The 19,437-nt window shown below is 38.8% G+C and overlaps 2 protein-coding genes across 3 annotated transcripts in view; both read left to right on the top strand.

Annotated features, from left to right (window-relative positions):
* LOC113671314 (uncharacterized) overlaps positions 1–3,310 on the top strand; it is a 52,070-nt gene extending 48,760 nt beyond the window's left edge. For both annotated transcript variants that reach the window (XM_089202969.1, XM_089202968.1), the window contains exons 72-76: positions 464–599; positions 1,397–1,503; positions 1,967–1,993; positions 2,185–2,343; positions 2,854–3,310. In XM_089202969.1, coding sequence (XP_089059095.1) covers positions 464–599; positions 1,397–1,503; positions 1,967–1,993; positions 2,185–2,343; positions 2,854–2,970 — 546 coding nt within the window. In that variant the 3' untranslated portion in view covers positions 2,971–3,310. The remainder of the gene's footprint in view (positions 1–463; positions 600–1,396; positions 1,504–1,966; positions 1,994–2,184; positions 2,344–2,853) is intronic.
* A 948-nt stretch (positions 3,311–4,258) lies between these two features.
* On the top strand, positions 4,259–18,882 carry LOC113671316 (DNA-directed RNA polymerase, mitochondrial). The gene is made up of 16 exons (XM_027187528.2): positions 4,259–4,465; positions 5,064–5,914; positions 6,788–7,039; positions 7,956–8,385; positions 9,564–9,769; positions 10,370–10,531; positions 11,299–11,581; positions 11,984–12,224; positions 12,750–12,955; positions 13,422–13,612; positions 14,002–14,235; positions 15,252–15,527; positions 16,216–16,557; positions 17,573–17,661; positions 18,028–18,104; positions 18,489–18,882. The coding sequence occupies exons 1-16, from the start codon at positions 4,318–4,320 to the stop codon at positions 18,536–18,538; spliced, it is 4,038 nt and encodes a 1,345-aa protein (XP_027043329.2). The 5' UTR covers positions 4,259–4,317; the 3' UTR covers positions 18,539–18,882.
* Positions 18,883–19,437: the final 555 nt, after the last annotated feature.

Raw genomic sequence — 19,437 nt, 5'->3', positions numbered from 1 at the left:
GAGTGCTTGAATCGTCGCAGACCTCTCGCCAGCTTACGTTGCTCATGGTAAATGGCGTAAAAACGTTCGTACTGATGGGCAAATAACGAGGGTTCGGTTGCACTTATTAGGTTAACTCTTCCTAAACCTCCGGGGAGATCTAATTTTTTCCAGAAAATTTGCGACTCAAACCGCTTTGAGGTTGGGACATAAAGGTCTTAACTTTCGTTCATGTCAAAAGATCTACTCTTCCGATTTTTTATGACACTTCAGTCAGCGAAAGATAGTGCCAATATTCCAAATTCTAACAGTTTCTCTAACATTTTCAATGTTCCACAAAAATTTTTCTCGCGAAGGTGCTTCAACTTCCGACGAGTTGTCGTAGATACTTCGGAGAATGCGAAATAAAAGTTAACTCGCGATTTTGCGAACCTATGTTTATTACCAAGGTTAAATATCTTACAGTGATTGTTTTTGTTAACAGTTTGTCGAACTCACCATTGGTGTTCTGGAAGTCCTGGACATGCTTAAAAACCTGGAAACACCCCTTGGTGGATCAGCCAAAACTTCTGCCAGGACATGTAAAGAAATCATGCTTCTTAACAGCACGCTCCCTGATGGTAAGTACCTTTCATTCTTAAGACACCTCATCTAAAGCGGGCGGGCGACATAGGGGGTGATACCGTACGACAGTTATGGCGAATTTAATCGCAAGTAAAATTGTCACAAACTCTTGGTGAATTCGTGCGTTGATGCCAGCGATTTGTCCCCTGGTCTACTTCGCGGGAATTTTATGCGTTCAACTATTGCGTGCAAACAAATTTGAAATAATATTTGGAGGGTTCGCCCTATTGTAAATTTTCTCCATTGCGACAAGTTCGCCCCTCGTTATATTTGACAGGTTCCCCCTTACAAATTCGCGCCCCCTCCCCCCCAAAAAGGATAAAAGTGGTAATAAATCTGAAAGACAGTGGCGCCAATCAAGTGTAAGTAAACAGGATAATGTTGCCGAACAAGGGGACTTAAAAACGGGAGACTTGCTGCCTTCATGATCACCGATCCGATTTTAGTGTTTTTTTTTTCGTTCAACTACAACTTTTGCTCTTGTCCGCCAATTTGAGAAGTCTTGTGACAAACTAACTCAGCCTGATTAGTTCACGTAGCTGGGATAGCGCCAATTGGTTACGTCTTGTAATAAAACTCGTAAGGTCCGACTGGTCGACGTATCTGGTGTAACCCAGCGATCATCGTAGAAATTTGGTGGAACACGCTTTGGTGGTTAATGCTGGTAAATTTGATCGTTGATGCCAGATATAAGCAATTAAATACGCCAATTACCGCGATCGGCGTGTTAGATCGCCCAGAGTCTAGTTGGCTTTTAGTAACTTCGTGACCATGTCTTTAATTTTTATTCCAGGTAATTACTGGCTAGACCCTAACGGTGGCTGTGCAGAAGATGCCTTCCAAGCGGAATGTAAATTCTCTGCTGGAGGACAAACATGCATATACCCAAATCAGCTGCAGGTAAGAATCACTGAAGTTCTCTGTTCTCTGGTATTTTAAAAGGACTAGACGCAATTCCACCGGACCCGAAAGAAGAAACTAATACTTTCTATTATGTATGTGAAGCCCAAAAACTCCTTTTAGGGTTGACATTGTTGAAATGTCTTATTTGTTAGTCGGGCAGAACTTCAAAGGATAACAATTTTTTCAGTTAACTTTGAAACTTAGTCTTCTCAGCGAAATGTGACAGGAGAGTGAAATCGGTCAGTGAGTTACGAATGCGAAAATATAGATTTTGGTATTACGACATTCATGGGAAAGAACACGTTATCACGGCGCGCAGTTACTTTTGTTTTATTTCTTCTTCTGTTTGTTTGTCTTTTTTTTTTGCCTGTTTAATCTTTGGTAAGTTTGTTCGTTACATGCTTTTTTCTCGTTAGAAGTGGGGTAAGGTAAAACCTGACATGTCCCCTTATAATTTCAGGGTGACAATTCAAGAGAGATCCTCAAGGTATTTACGCGTTTTATCAATACAAGAGCATGGTAACCTATTAACCTAAGAATTTAGTGAACAGTTCCTGAGGAAAATACTTTGTGCGGTTTAAAATGTTTTGCCTGTTTGCTGCCGGCCTACCCGTTGTGCCGTCAAATTTTGATTGACTGACTCTCTGTTTGTCTGTCTGTTTACTCCGGATTTTTAAGTTCTCCTACGAGGCAAGTCCAACACAGTTCAAGTTCCTTAAACTTCTGAGCAAGCAAGGTGTCCAAGACATCTCACATGAATGCCTTAGCAATACCGATGACCTGACCATATCGACTTTTAACGGACAAAAGATCACAACAGATCACCCTAGATGCACGGTAAGAAAAGTATTTATTTATAGATACACTTTATTGTCGGTAAGAGAAGACGCCAGTTTACTCTGCTTGCTGTGTTAACCGTTTTTAGAAAAATCTTGTTAGCTTGAACCTGCGTAAAGATGGTAAATAACCATCCTTAAAAGGCCTTCCGGGAAAGCAGGCCTAAGTGTGTTATATCTACCGAGAGAAAGGAGATATGAAGATATCTAGGGTAAAATTTTCCCTCTGAGAAGCGGGTCCAAATATTTAGGACTCGAAGTGATATCTGGGGTAAAATCTACACCTGGGGGAGCGGCTCAAGTGTGACATATCTAGGACTTGAAAGAACGGAGATACCAAAGTGTTTAGGTTAAAATTTACCCACGAGGAAGTGGGCCCGGGCTTGATTTCATTAGGACTCGAAGAGACGAAGTTTCTAAGATATCCTGGGTAAAATTCACTCTTGGGGAAGCGGGCCCTAGACGGTTTGTGATATCCGAGATCTCAATACATTAATTTTTTTATTTTCAGAGCGGCCAGAACGAAGTTCATTCCATCGACCAAAAAGACTTACTTCCTTTGAAGGACATTTCCACCACACAACAGAAGCCAGTCAAATTCGAGCTCGGCCCAGTCTGTTTCCAATAAATTTGCATCTCTAGTTATTAACTTTATTGTAGTTCTCTGACTCAATATATTTGTTAACGAATAATTGGATACCCATCCTTCACTATGAAGAACAAACCATAGAAAATTGAGCGAAATGCGTAAAAAGTTGGATTGGAAATTGTAGAGATGCTTTCTACTTTTGTTTGTGTCAGTATAAATAAACTGTACCTATTTTAATGTACACGTGTTCGTATTTAGAGTTGTAAACATGTTTCAAAAACGAATTAATTGTTTCAGCTTTATTTTTTACGTCTGTGGGTGTGTTGAAGAATATGTAGTGCAAGCATTTAGGCCAAATAAAAGAAGAACGACAAGCACACTTTTAAGTAGGCGTTTGTGTGGGGTTTTAAAAGTCTGCCTCGCCTTTTCAAATATTTTTGTCAGTAGCAGAGAGCAGTTCGATCGAGTAGTCACAACTGAGGAAATTTGCAAAGGTAAGCTTCCTGGAGGGCGAGAAAATGCGAGTGACTAATTCGAGGTTGGTTTTGGTTAAGCATCTGATTGGTTGAGAGAGCGGCACGAGTTTTCTAGACCAATCGGAAAGCGAAGTAAAAAAAAACCACTTTAATCCCAGATCACTTTATACATTAGAAACAACCGTGCAAATTGCTTTGATTTACTACGTAAATCTCCCTCTTGTACTCGTAACCTATGTGTGACCGTACCCTCCCACTCCCTTAAGGTGACACGGAAGCGTTTCACCCTGAGGGGGAGGGAACGGCCACATGTGGGTTAATAGAGTCGTTGGTGTTTAAATCCCACTGAAGAAAAAACCGTGCCCCTTAATGCATGAGATTTTCACGTGGAACTTTCCAAACGGTTCAACGCAGTAGTACAGCTGTTCATAACAAATGTAGTTGATTGTCTATTGAGTGGACGCAAAATTTAGAGAAGAGAAAAAGAAGTGGTGGCAGCTTTGATTTAGTTATAAAGTGACATTGGATTCTTAGGGGAAAATCTTTAAATCGAACTAACCAACCAACCAAATTCTACTCCGAGCACTTCTATCTAGCTAACGGGCAATCCCATGGGGGGTAGACCAGGGTTGAAGTATGTCATCTTTTTATTTTGTTAATTCTGAACTATTTATCATTTTCAAAGCGGTTTTGCAAAATTAACTTGCAAAATTCAGCTGCATAATTTGTAGCGCTACAACAATTTTCTTATAAAATTGTCCTGTACATTAGGGGTTCGTCGATTCTCCAAATGCTTAGCCATATGTACTTACAGTTACCGGGATTGCGTGCGTTCCCGTATATGACGTACTTATCAATTACTTTGATACCCAACTGATCGCTATTGCGGACTCAGAATGGAAAATGGCGAATGAACATGGCGTTTTTGCAGATTTGCCGTCGACATCGGCCAGTTTTTGGTGCAGGTTATTCTTTGGAGCTTTTATTGACAGGAAGAAGTTCCTTCAGCTCCTGTTTTTTACTACATCACAACGTACAGTTTGCGCCTACGTGTTTAGGTAAGAATTCTGTAGACCAGAATATTCTTGTGTTTCAACCCTCACGTGTTGGCAGCTTGGTTGCGCATTACATTACTACTACTGACTAGTTTGTGCCAATCGAAGCAATGTGAATTAAATGATTACGAAATGGAGACTTTCGTGGAGCTAAGCAAATTGATTTTGTATCACAGCAGAATTTAATCAGAATAAGCATAATATCGTGTCAGTCCCACGTGTTAGTTCGATCGTGACATGTTGTACACCACTTACTTTGCAATTACGCTATGATTACATGTATGTCTTTTTGGATGCGAAGATTTACTTCTGTCTCCGGGTTTAATTTTAGTGTGAAGTGGTTGTAATTCATAACTTCATTGGTTTGTTATTACATGAATTTAAATAGCACTTTTGTTAATAATGTGCTGGCTAACGATAATATCGGCATTTAAACCAACTACGCATACATTATTGTACATCTCTAACCACAGTGTCCTATAGAGGTCCTAAGTTCCTCAAGTGCAAAATACATTAATCAATATGGATATCTGTACTTGTATGATATGGTATTATGTTTGGTACATTTTAACCTTTCTCTGTCTAATGTTGTTAAATGCAGCTAAGAGGAACTTGAAGAAAACCTTGTTAGGGCCAAGGTCAAGTAATCAGCTGCTTACTTGCCTGTTTACTACTCAAGCATATCCTCTTCAACAACAAAATGCCATCCAGGTTACAAATTATGAGTCTTCGACTGACAACGAGCCAACACACACAAAGAAGAAAATTAAAGCCACAGGAAATAACACAAAGAAAAAGAATGTGAAGAAAAGTGAGGCAGTAAAAATAGTGAATGACACTGTGAAATCAAATGGAGATGAGAACATTATCAAAGAAATCAGTAATGAAGTGAAAAATCAGCTGAGTTCAGCTTCAAAATTAACATTACCTGTACTGAAGAAAATTAAGGGAATGGAGAGTAGCAAAGCAAAATCAAGAAGACAAAGCACTGATATTGTTTGGCCAAATGTGAGTAAAGATGACTTTGACACTAAAAAGAAAGTGGATCAAGTGTCAGTTACAAATAGAAAAGGACAGCTCAGTGGAACAAACAATACAAAAGCAAAGAAGAAATCTGATCCATCAAAAAAAATTATGGAAACGACAACCTCTCGAGTGAGTGGCGTAATTAATGATAATGAAACTCACTCTTTAGATTATAGTCCAGAGGTTGTTTTAATTGAAGCAGAGGAACATTTCCATGAACAAAGTAAATTTGAGGACATTGACGGCAGCGTTGATCAGCATGTATGCAATGTGGAAGTACAAGGGGATGTGGCAAAACCTCTCTGTGGAAATGCACCTGGAGAATATTTTGAAGGACCTGCAAAATACAAAGATGGAACTCCAGGAGGAAGATTGTTCAAAGAGGAGACTTTGGCTGAAATGGATGCATACCTTTACCTTGGAAAAGTAAGTTGTCAACCAGAGTTTGAATTTGTAATTCTTCTTGATGGAGACTCAGGGATCTGACAGTTACTTTGCTTGGCACCTGAGTTTGGAAGGAGTGGGTCAACATCATGTTGTCATGTCATGTTTAAGTATTTGTGGGAAAGATTCTTTAGTCCTATGGTACCTGTTTCCACCAAGGAGTATTCAGTTTATGGATGCTAGGGACTTGTTAGGAAAACCTCTAACAATATGTTGGCTAATTTAAGATTCACTGGCATCCCATCCAGGGAGAATAGCAAAACCCTTTTCTGTTTTGCACCTCAGAAACTGAAGTAAACCCATACAGTGTTGGCCTTCGAGCTTGAGAGTAGACTTGACTAACTGTCACTACTTTTAGACCACTCACCCTCTGATACTGCTTGCCCTCTGTCTTAACCAAGGGTTTCCCCTTCTAATTTTAATCAACATTCTGTTTCATTTGAGAAGAGTTAGAAACATTATGTACTGTGTGTAAAAATCAATTTTTCATGTGGTTTGTTGAATAACAAAGGACACAAACCTGATGTGGGATCATATACTGCAATTATACTACATGTGTATTTCCAATCAGATCCATAATTTCAAAATTGTGGCTACTGTTTTCGTGGAATTAAAAATTGTACAGTCTGTATATGTTTTCAAATTGACTAGTTGGTCAGCTAGAATTAATGTGTCGAAGGGGGCCTTAAAATGTGCATACTGATCATTCCTAAATGTCAATTTGAGGTAAGATGAAAAATATCAGAGCAAACTACACAATCTACATACTGGTATATCATTTTTTTTTTGGCATAAAATGTTTTGAAGGTTTCAATATACTTGGATGTACTGATCAGTGCCCTTTTCACTCCCTAGCCTAAGGAAGCAGAAAAGTTGTTCAACAGATATTTGCGAATGGGTAAACGGTTTGAAGTTGACACTTTCAACAAATTGCTTCATGGTTGGGCTCAGAAAGGCAACATCATGAGCATCAAGTTTTTGTGGAATTTATTGAAAACTGAAGGACTAGAACCTGACATGGGAACATATGCTGCATTACTACATGGCTATGGAAAATATGGCAATAAAGAAGGAGTGCAAACAATTCTTTATGAAATGAAACGAAAGGTTAGCAAATGAATACAACTTGTACTTACATGTACATGTGTCTTCAGTCAAACAGTGCAATACCTGAATATGAAAGTGATCTTCACAGTAATGAACACTATTTAAGCAGTAGTAAAAATAAGGCCTTAAGAAAAACTTCAGGCCTGTATGGGATAAATTGTTTTTGGCTGTTGTTTTTACAATTACTGTTTATAAGTAGTGTTCATAACTGCAAAGATCACTTCCATCCTCATTTCTTAACAACCACGGTTCACATATAGGATTTCATGTATTCACATTTGTTAGTACAATACCTGTGCATTATTTTTTATAGGTGTTAGCCTATTAACTCACCAAGACAGAATTTATTTGCAACAATAATACAATATCAAACAGACATGTGATGAGAATAGAGAAAAATATCAGTGAGAGGATTATCAATTGATCCAATACCAAAATCTGTGAAGTAACAACATGAGATCTTGGAAACCGAAGGGTTAATAGCACTGTTCACTTGCATGTACATTTGTAGGAATTTGGTCATGACAATTCTATAATACTTATGTAAATTTGAAAAGGAAGATTGCATTTTGGCACCTAATTCCCATCCAGTTTATTTATTTATTTATTTATTTTGTTGAATTGAAGATACATGGAAAATTTTGAATTGTTTTACTTTGCAGGGTTTTTTTGTGCTGGAACTTCTGTGGAATAAGAATTAAAATTAGTACTTACCAAATACTTGTGCTACAGTGCATGGTATTTTGGAGGGTTCAAGAGGTTGTTTCTACATAATGTTATGTTATTTGTGTTTCTCTGCTTTTAAACACCAATTTCAATTAAGATAGATGACAACAAAAGCTGGGCTGTGGGGTTGATTGCTTGGGATTGATTTATTACTAGCATTTGTGACTTAGATACTTTGTATTGTCCACAGGAATTTGATGTCAACAATATATTCATAAAATGCTGCCTGACAGAACCTCAGGCCAAAGGAGTTTCTAATGCAATAAAACTTGTGGATCCTCACTTCCAACCAGTTGTTAAGGAAGCACATAATCAGATCAGATACCCATCTCTGTTAAAATTGTGGTATTCTGACAGGGACAACTTGGATATTAAACTGAAAAGTGTCCCTGGTAAACTTGAAAGAGAACTAGATGAATCCAGACTTCAAGAGCTCTTTGAGGAACAAATATCGAGGGAACTTTCAGGATTCACACCAATCATGTCAATTGAAGATAACAAGGAACAGAATACAGAAAACCAGAGGCTGAAGGAAATGTTCTTGGACTGTCGTAGCAAGTGGAAGGAAGCCCTCATCAAGACCTTTGACAATGAAATGTACAAAACCAGATACTCAAGAGGTGTGAGGATTTTAACATCCATTCAATATTTTTTTGTTCGCTGTTCTGTGATATACAATTTTCTAAACTTACATCCCACGTGATGAACTTATTCCTACAAGAGCTAATTCATGTGTAGAGAGCATTTTGCAGTTGTTGGAGATGGAGAGAAAAACTTGTTCATTTGTAAAGTTGCTCTGAAAAGCCAATATCCATTTCACCCATACTGTTAGCTGTTTTCAAACATTTGGTTTCATATGCTGGGAAAATATTTGAAGGGCAATCATCACAACAGTCTTCATTTAGCTTGAAATTTATCCTGGAAATCTATCCCTGAACAATGTCTGTTGCAGGAGGCTCACAGAGTTCCTTGAGGTTCACCCACAGAAAACTGTTTGCTTCTCAAAACATGCAATGTCCAAATGCCATACATATATTTAGATGAGAGCATACAAAGTCATGTACTTTCAGGCAGTTGTTTGTAAACTATTTAGCTAAATTATTATATTTCATGCTTTTTTTGCGATCAAATTATATGTGAGACTTACGTACTGCTCTATAGCTGCTGACTTAATCAACACAATCTTCTTTCCTCCCCCTTCTACTCTATACTGAGATGAGAAAAGCTAAAACTGATCCATCTTACTCTTATCCCTTTACACCCAAACATCAGTATGCATATTCTCCTTACTGTTCTTTATGCATTTCCTAAGGTGTTGACAAGGAGAATTTGTTTAACAATCAAGAGCTTTATAGTTATTGATCATATCCTTTATTCTTGCAACCTTAATGTTTGATTTGGGGGTGATATTGTACAGAAAGATTAAAATACATTGTACCAGGCACTATTAAGAGTCAAAGGATTGAAAGTTTACTGAGTCCTTTAATTGGTATTCAGTGTTGAAATTTGATGACTTATGATCAAATTTAACCCTTTAACTCCCAAGACTCCTCACTGCCTGCCAAATGATTCTCATTATGTTACTTTGGAGAATTTGGTATTGGATCAATAATTAGTAATCCCATAAGTGACATTTTTCTTTATTCTCGTCACTCGTCTGCATGATATTGTATAGATGTAGTAAGGAGAAATTCTGTCTTGGTCACTCACGGGAGATGAAGCATTTACTCTAGCATTCTAGGTACTTGTACATACTTGTAGACAATTGTTTTGAACAAGATTTATTATTTTTCCACAGGAAATCGCATACCTCCAAAGCATGCTTCATTCTTCCAAGTCTTTGAACCTGATGAGCTTGCAGACATCATTTTGGACACCATTGTGTTTTATGTGAAAGGGCGCATTGAAGGTGTGCCTTTGTATGGTATCAGTGGAGAATTAGGTTCAGTGCTCAATACAAAATACATTGTGAAACACAGAGTGCAGTCAGGGATGTTAGACAAGGTACATTGAACTGATTTACTTAGTATGTCAGGGGAATGGCCAGCCTATGGACCTCTAAGCCCAGGCCTAAAATTTTTTACCTCCTGCATAACTTTTAGAATATGAGTCTTGCAAAGTTTGAAACAAAAATTGAACTTTCTTAGGATACAGGCCTACGTGTGCAACAAGGGGAGAAGCTGGCTATGCCCCTGTATGAGTCAATCATACTTACAATACTCAATCAAATATGAGAGTTCAAGCCCTCTAGCAAAATACAGTTAATCATTTGTTTATGATTCCCAAGCTGTTATGCAGAATTCCCTGGTCAAATTTTGATGCCTTGGCTTTTTTTATTCAGATTTCAGAGTAGACCCATGATAGCATGGAATCTACAGTGTATTTGTTAGGAAGCACTTTCTCCTATTTCTTGACACCATAATCTCGCTTCTAAATTCCATGATAATCAGTACTAAATAATTGCAAAAAATTAGGGGATTTTGAAAACAAGAAGTGTTTCACAAAGGTGCAGGCTGGCTTGTTTTGTCTGGTGAAGTTTTCAAGAGAAGCTGAGTAGCATGAAATGTTTAGGTTTTTTTTTAATGTGCTATTTTAATCTTTCAGATGAAAGCCATATATCTTGACTATTTCTCATATTTAATGGATGAAAAAGTTATGGCAACAAAGATGGCACGTGAGTTTTGGGATGAGATGGATGATATGTTACCACTTGGAGGATCATTGGAACAGGATGTTCCAAACTGGCCTTGGGCAGCAAAAGTTGTGGTATGCACATGAAACACGATTCTTTAATTCTTTGATTCAGATCAGTTTTTATAAACACTGATGGCATTATTATCATAAGTAACCACGTTTAGGAGTAGCTGAACACTCTATCATTGGAGAGTTTCCCTACAATGAATTTCAGTCAGTGGCAAAAGTATACTCTGGCTGGTCAGTGAGATACATTCCTTGACAGAGTCCTTTGATTTTAGGAGTTCTTGTTCAAACTCAACCCTTTAACTCCCAAGATTTCATTAGTAGTTCTCCATAGTTAGTGTCTGCCATACAGTTCTCGTAATGTTTGTTTGGAGAATTTGGTATTCGATCAACTTGTATTCCCTTAATTTATATTTTTCTTTATTCTCATCACTTGTCTGCTTGATATTGTATTGATATTGTAAGGAGAAATTCTGTCTTGGTCACTCATGGGAGTTAAAGTGTTTAAGTGCCTTCTTCCCCACTTTGAACCTGATTGGCAAATAACCCTTTACACCCCAACATCAGTATCCATATTCTCCATACTCTACTCTATACATTTCCTTTGTTACTGACAAGGAGAATTTGTTGAACAATCAAAGCTTTGTAGGCTGGGAATCATTTCCTGTATTCTCATGATCTTAATGAATGCTTCAGCAGTATACTGTAAGGAGAAATTAGATGCTGGTGACATTTAGGGTTGAGTATTAGATGCTATTTTCTAAGTTATTATGAAGTGTTTTGCTGATCTATGATATATTATTGACACCATCAAATATTGCATACTTCTTCAGTTTGGCTGTTCACTGGTAGAATGCTTCCTCAAGACAGCGCAAATCAATGTAAATCTCTTCAACAATGGTCCTGAGAAGATGCTTCCAGCTTTTTATCACACGTATGAATTTAAAATGGACAAGAGGTATGGAGTGTTGAAACCTCATCCAATAGTTTGCAAATTGTTCAAGGGGTACTTGGCAAAGCAAGGGGAGATTTCCATGGAAACAACCTCAGTGCCAATGTTGGTGCCACCTCGGCCTTGGCGTGCTACTAAGGATGGGGCTTACCTCATTTTACCAGGTTTGAAAAATATTTGAGATATTCCTAAACATTATGATTTTATCAATTCATTCATCAAAAATTGCCATGTTAGTGACTCTTATGACCATCCCTTTTAAGTACATTGAAAACATTTTAAATAAGTAGATATTCAGATATATAGGTGGAGCATATCGTGACATCCCGATTAACGGCTGCGAGGAGGCTATTCATTGATCAGTCTAAGTCTGTCCCAGTCTCCTTCACAACCGTTGTTTGGTCTCGTCACGCAACCGCTCTCTTTCCCACCTGGAAGAGAACGCGTTGCGTGACAAGACTAAACAACGGCTCTGAAGGAGACAAAGTCAGTCTATTCCCAAAGTTGATTTGTCTGTTTGAGGATAATGATATAAAAACCAATTATTTGTTGTGGTTTTTTCACAGTTGAGCTCATTCGCAGCACCAGCGATGAAGATGGTCAATATGACAAACTTCTGGAAGAAAAGACAAACAAAGAGGATTTGGTGGCCATATTTGACTCGCTGAATTTTCTTGGAGGATGTGCATGGAGAACAAACAAACGAATCCTAGATCTTGCCATCCACATGTTCAACAACGGCGGAAATGAGGACTTAGCAGTACCGGGGCCTGTTATTCAACCGGAAGTGGATTCCATATCATCCAAGTGAGTGTTAGTTCATGGCCGGGTTGTTCAAATATGGTCGAGTTAACCTTGGCTTAGTGTAAATTTAAGTTTGGTTTGTAGATTTTGGTTAACTTTGAAGAAAAGGTTACTGTTGACATGGTTTTTAACTTTCTTCAGTTTTTTCAGCAATGAAGCCTTGAAAACTTTTAGTAAAAAGAGACCCTTTTGTGCAAGAGTCGCGTACATAATGCGATAATCTCTCTAGAGAGTCAATTATTTCCAGTTGTTGATGTTGAATTAAATATATAAAATACCGTAAACTGGTTTCCGGATTTTGAAAAATTATAAAAAACGAAACTCCTAATTAAGTTCTGTTAGAGGCTTTCCATCATTTCCTTTCATTTCACCCTTTGCTGGGTGAAATGTTTACTTGCAGGTTGGATGAACTTTTGTCTATGTGGAACCATACTAAAAAAATTTTCATTGAATTATGAGATATTTGTACATAGGTTTTATTAATTCAATACATCGTACCTCTCACAGTCTGTATCATTCATTCCTCAGGACTGACGATTTACAAGAGAAAAACAAATTGGTACGTGAGAGGAGATTAGCCAAGAAGGTGGCTCGTGAACAATATTCTCTGCGCATGTCCGCGCTGTATAAACTTTCTGTCGCAAATCATTTTCGTGATCACGTGTTCTGGCTGCCAATCAATCTGGACTTTCGAGGAAGAGTGTATCCCATTCCCCCACATTGTGCGCATGTCGGTGAGTACTGATTCTGCTTTTGTACGTTACGAAAAACATTTGGGTCATTTTCTGCATCGCACACTTTACTTGTGGGTTCGAAACGCATCAGGTTTCACTCGTCCATTGGAAAAGTACTTTTAACCCTTAAATCTAAGACTGACTGGCTTCTAATTTCTGCTTACCATATCATCCCTGAATCAAACCATTTGACGAAGCTGTTGAATGTTTCACAAATTCTCCTTTTCAGCGCCTTAGGAAATGTATAAAGAATAGTATGGAGAACATGATTACTGATATTAGGGTGTAAAGGTTAAACCGAATAAGATAGACGGTGAATTTTTTCCTCCGCATCAATAATTTCGAGCAATCCCTGTCTGGTATCAAGGCTTTGATACCAGATTTTTTTGATACGATTATTTTTCTTCTTTCGTTTGTGGGCGTTTTCCTTCTTAACCTCAATTTTATTAACTTTGTCTCTGTTAAGGGGATGACTTAAGCAGAGGAATGCTTCAGTTCGCTAAAGGAGTTCCTCTGGGAGAGAAAGGCCTGGACTGGCTCAAAATACATTTAGTGACGTTGCACGGTGCCAAGAAGAAATCATCTTTGCAAGAACGTTTGGATTACGCCAATGAGATCATGGATGATATAGTGGATTCTGCTGAAAACCCTCTGATGGTAAATACACCAATTGCAAGAGCAGAGAAGAATTCTGATTGGTTATCGAGGGTGAAAGTTAACCTATCAGCTGTAGCGGACGTTGATCAAGAAGCTGTCGTCTCGAAATTCAATGAGCTTTTAGGATCTGATAGCAAATTCTCTACAACTTTAAGTGATGTATATTTTCCTGAAAAATGATAATGAGAGCGAATTTCAATAAGTGCTCATAATAATCCAGGATTACATTGGTTTTGTTTTATTTTTACTTTTGCTTATTGTTTGGTTCTATGAAAGCCGAGAAGAACTTAGAGGGTTCTCTCCACTTTAGCGAGAGTTGACACTGATGTTCAGATAAGGCATTTTTTCATATCTGTGCCCTTGGTGGTAACGTTCCTTTCCCGTTACAGGGTCGAGGCTGGTGGAAGACAGCGGACGATCCGTGGCAAACGCTGGCCACTTGCATGGAGATCGTAGACGCTATGCGGTCCTCAGACCCCGCGCAGTATATTTCCCATCAGCCAGTTCACCAGGATGGCTCGTGCAATGGTTTGCAGCACTACGCTGCCCTGGGCCATGATAGTTATGGCGCAAAGCAAGTCAATCTGATGCCTGCTGATCGACCTCAAGATGTTTACGAGGAGGTATTTTAAAACAAACCGTTCTTTCGCCAACTAAGATTGTTTTAAACTTTTCACTTCGTAGATCTCATAAGTAATTCTCCCTACTGTCTGCTATAAAATTCTCATGATGTTAATTCGAAGAATTTGGTATTGGGTGAACTAATAACCCCATAAGTGATATTTTTGTCTCTATTCTCATTACTTATGAGTAGAAATTCCGTCCAGATTTCATGGGAGTAAAACGGTTAAAACTATCTTTAACATTAATCGCGTTAAGCCTTAACAGAAGCTTATAAATAATATGTGAAGGCAGTAATGTGTCTGTGGATGGACATTAGGGACAGCAACGCCAGAAAAGACGTCCATTCAAAAATGAATTTAAATTTATAGTTCGAATTTCGTAAATGGCTGACTGTGTTTACCGTCTCGAACGGCGCCACACCTCAACTTCAGTTTAACGTATGTGAACAGCGTTGAAATCCATTTAGAAACTTAAATAATTTGCCGTTTGGCTTACCGTACACAGAGCACGGAAACTGTGTTGATTTCTTGTTGTTGTAGTAACGAGGACGGCTTAGAAATGTACAAAATTCTAAAGCACACCTACTTAGTTATTGTTCTACTCATTTGATCTTTTGTATCGCCACGTCTTCCTTTCCATCGCCGTCTTGGGTTGCTTAAGGTGCGTACTCACTGAGCCTCGCATTAAGGCTGATAGCATATTACGGTGAACGCTCGCCAATAACAAATTTGGCTCAGGTTGTTTTTCCGAACTTAGCGTCATTTTAAGTTCAATGTTTTATTTTCATTCTCGTTTTACATGGTTCCTCTCAAGGTTCTCTAGATTCTCTCTCTTAGACTCTTCCTATGACTGGTCATACACTATGGTTTTCTTCTTGGGCACTACATATAAATTATTCATTTCAACTTAAATTGAAGCATTGGTTTTTTGAGTTTAGGAACTTGATATGTGTAGAACAGACTAAACGCCCTAAACTGCACAACATGTGTTCTATAACTTGGTTTCTCTCCTGTAGGTAGCAAAACTTGTCGAAGCAACTCGAGCACGTGACGCTGCCGACGGTAACGAAATTGCTAAGGACCTGGAAGGAAAAGTCACGCGCAAAGTGGTTAAACAAACAGTGATGACCATCGTTTACGGCGTCACTTTCGTCGGCGGCCGACTACAGATCGAGAGACAATTGCGAGACTTAGATATGGACCCGAAGCTGGTTTTTAAATGTTCTCATTACCTGGTGAACAAGGTTTTTGCCAGCATCGGAGAGATGTTTACAGCAGCAAGTGCCATTCAGGTTGGTTTTGTTTTAGAGATACTTGGTGAGCACTACGCGAATTGAAAAGTGATTTTGTTTTCCCCAGCCTTGGCGTGAGATGCAGAACTCAGAGAACAGTGATTTATCGTTTTTTTACCTTTTTTTTTTCATTTTGTACCATTTTTACCGTTTTTGAGAAATATTTTTGCAAACTAAGTCCAGTGCCATACGAAGAAACATTTCGTGAGGATTGCAAACATTCTCGGGCTGTTACTGCATTAACTGAGCTGCGTTGTAATGATCATGAAAGGTAAAGGACTCTTAGTTGGTCTCAGGTTGGCAAAAAATAGATGAGACCTACACATCCTGAGACTTACTTAACCCCATGATGTCTCCCACGAGTGACCAAGACTGAATTTCTCCCAACTGTATCAATACAATACCAAGCAGTCCAGTCATGAGAATAAAGAAGAGTATCAATTTGGGGATTATTAGTTGATCCAACGACGAATTCTCATAACTAACATAAGAATTTTAAGGCAGACAGTAAGGAGAATTACTAATGAGATCTTGGGAGTTAAAGGCTTAAACAGTGTCGATTTAAATCTACTTCATGTGTCCTTAATTTAATCCAGGGAATAGAGACACTTTCTAGCAAGCTTTTAGGTTTTTTTTAATTTTATTTTATGTTTTTATGCTAATTACAAGTTAATTCTTTTTCTTGCAGAACTGGTTTGCTTCATCAGCCACACAAATCGCCTTAGTTGGTCACTATGTAGACTGGTACACTCCCCTGGGACTGTATGTCAGACAACCTTACTGCAAAAAGCCTGTCAGACACTCCATAAAAACTAATCTTCAGTGGTTACTGTTAAAAGTGAAAGGGCTTCCTGATATTCCGCCCGACTCGCGGAAACAGCGCGGGGCCTTCCCGCCAAATTTCGTTCATTCCCTAGACTCCACGCACATGATGCTTACCGCGCTGTATTGTCAGCGGTCTGGGTCGACTTTCGCGTCTGTACATGACAGCTTCTGGACTCATGCGGCCAACGTGGGTGTCATGAATCGAGTAAGTTAAACGGAATTGACAACCAAGCAGGGACCTTATTTAGGGGAATCCCAGAATATAATCTTTGCCGGAATAGTACTTGCGCATCATTCTCTGTTACAGCTATAAAGTATACTCATTAAATGCCCATGTTAGAACTGCCTGAACATGCAAGTATGGAGCACCACGTGTCTTCGGAACGGTAATCTCAGGTCACAAACGCTGCTCGCAAAGGATTAACATTTTCTTAAGGTTACCTAGATGAACGGGCTCTTTTATTCGTTGGGTTGAAATTGAAGGCATTGCAAAACTCTCACTGCTCTCGACGAGGAGGAGTAGATTTTAATGAACTTAACTATAAATAGGGTTGCTTACTGTGCATGGTAGTCCTATGTAGTTCCTTTTGAGCAAGTTCTGTAAGTTCTATTGTTCTGTTGTACCTGCATTGGCTTCTTTTTTTTAAGGAGATTTTACATCGGAGGAATTTATCTAAAAATGTTTGGATACGTCGGTTTGTCATCTGCTTTGTGACAAAGAATGTACTCTCTTAAAATTGTTGTATATTCTTAATTTAGTTAATTTATTGGTATTCATATTTGTTGTTTTTTTTTTTACTGACTGGCTGACTGACTGACTGGCTGACTGACTGACTGGCTGCCTTAGGGAAAGACTGACTGGCTGACAAACAGACCGACTGAGCGAAAGAATGACCGACCGAATAACTGACTGACTGATTGACTGCCAGAGGGAAATAATGACTGACTGATGGCTGAGTGAATAAATGACTGGCCGACCAACCTAGTGATTGAGTGAAAGAATGACTGACTGCCTGTCGACTGCCAGAGTGAAAGAATGACTGGCTGACTGTCTGACCAACTAACTGAATGAGTGAAAGAATGACCGGCTGACTGACTTACTGTCAGACTGGCTGACTAACTGACTGAGTGAAAGATGACTGGCAGACAACCAGACTGATTTATTAATAAACCGACAGATTGATTGATTGACAGACTGATAACTGTTTTGCCATTTTCAGATTTGCCGCGAGCAGTTTGTCACACTCCACAGGGAACCCATTCTTGAGGAACTTCAAAACCACTTCGAGAAGAATTATGCTAATTTGAAGTAAGATGATAATTGTTTCTCGTTACGTCTCTTACTCTGCAGTATCTTATCAATCCAAGGTTACAGCCTGAAGAACTGCGTTAACCCGTTGTGTTCGTGGCTGTCTTGTCGTTGCGTAGCTGAACATGTAACATTGAGACTAGACTACGATTATTCCCTTCTTTTCGGCGAAGTCCGTCGCACGGGTCCAAAAAAATTCAGGGAAAAAGATTGATGTTTGCGCGTCGCGCAGAACTCTTTGTATTAGACGCACTAACATCAACTCTTTTTTGACTTCCGAAAAGGAAGGACTGTTCGCGGTTGGGACAGGAATTTTTTTGTTTTATTTTATTTTGACGCTTAATTAACAGGACACTTTTGTTACAGGCTTAATCGTCCGTTGAAATCGAAAAACTCGAAAGTGGAAAGAACGCGCGTATCATTTGATGGACGACCTGAACTTGGTAAGTTTTTGAACGGCGTCACAGAAGTTATCCTGATACAAGTGCAAATGAGCATTCTGGAGATGATTTTTTTTTAGTTTTATTCTACACCATCACGATTCTTCAATAAACTTTAACATTGGCGATTATCGTCGCGACTCTTTTTCAAGAGAAGGTGTCTCTTTGGGCCACCCGCGCCTTTTTTTTTAACCTGGGGGGAGAGGAAGGGGGTTATTTTTTTCCTTACACTAATTTTTTGTTTTTACCTCACCCTATCCTTGCTCCTGCCGAAAATTTTCTGATGGCCTTACAGCTAGAGTGATATCATTAAAAGAGAGCTTTTCTCTCTACTTTAAAAATGACTGATCTAGTTGTAATTCTTTTCTCTTTTTCACGATCTTTCAGGTGATTTTGACATCAACGAAGTCCTGCACTCCACTTACTTTTTCTGTTGATCAGCAAAAGAATTGAAGGACTCGATCAATCAATGAGATAATGAAGAATCAGTTTGTCTCATGAAAGGATCAGCCCTATTTGGGTTTATTTGAAATCAATCGACACTTTAGGATATCACGTAACGAACGCATTCGGAGGAGAAAGGCTTCGTCATCAGTCTATGTGAAGAAAACGCCATCTCTTGGTCTACTGACGCTTATTTATGTTTGCTCTTGGGCACAGTAAATGAACAATATCACCATGGAAACCATGATAATCCCTTTTCTCAAGTAATTTTGCATGGCCCAAGTACTTCAACGCGAAAAAAAATAAAAATTTCAATTTTTTATTCGTTACAAAGAAATGAAGATTTTGCTCATTTCTTGTCCTGTATTTAATGTTTATACAAGCGAACTTTTCTGAGTGACGAACAGATATATTATCATATTCTTCACGTAACTGCCACGACGGTAAATCACCCTGAGTTTGAAAGTGGTGCGCACGCATTCTATCCAAGTTCCTTGTTTTGAGAAGGCGAGTTCCGTTGAAGGGAAGAGCCTTTCTCTCCCCCCCCCCCTCCCTTTCTCACAACACCCCTTCCACTTCCATTGTTACTCTCTTACCAAACTGTAGGATTTCTCAGCAATGAAGTAAAAACCGTTCGCGTTCCGATTTACTACGCCCTGACGGGAGGAAGATTTCCTCCGGCTACAGAGCGTATGAACGACCTCGCAGTCCTGGTGAGTTCGAATGAATGATCATTACAGTAAACGAAATCTTATAACAACTTACAAGTTTCATAGCTTATCCAAAACAGACAACAATCATGCTTTGATTCTGACACAGTATTTGTGTCCTAAGAGGATTTACGTTTAACGAGTGCCGTCTGAAAATGGTCTGAAACGGCAAACCTTTCATG

This window comes from Pocillopora damicornis, chromosome 4 (assembly GCF_964200805.1).
Source record: "Pocillopora damicornis chromosome 4, jaPocDami1.2, whole genome shotgun sequence".
Taxonomy (NCBI): domain Eukaryota; kingdom Metazoa; phylum Cnidaria; class Anthozoa; order Scleractinia; family Pocilloporidae; genus Pocillopora; species Pocillopora damicornis.
Note: the sequence above shows the minus strand (reverse complement) of the source record. Positions and strands in the feature narration are given on the sequence as shown.

Bases quoted from the DNA above. Each gene is read 5' to 3' on its own strand.
- LOC113671316 (XM_027187528.2), top strand. From the start codon at position 4,318: ATGAACATGGCGTTTTTGCAGATTTGCCGTCGACATCGGCCAGTTTTT. The intron at 11,582-11,983 runs GTTTGAAAAATA...GTTTTTTCACAG, and splicing joins GGCTTACCTCATTTTACCAG to TTGAGCTCATTCGCAGCACC. The intron at 16,558-17,572 runs GTAAGTTAAACG...TGCCATTTTCAG, and splicing joins ACGTGGGTGTCATGAATCGA to ATTTGCCGCGAGCAGTTTGT.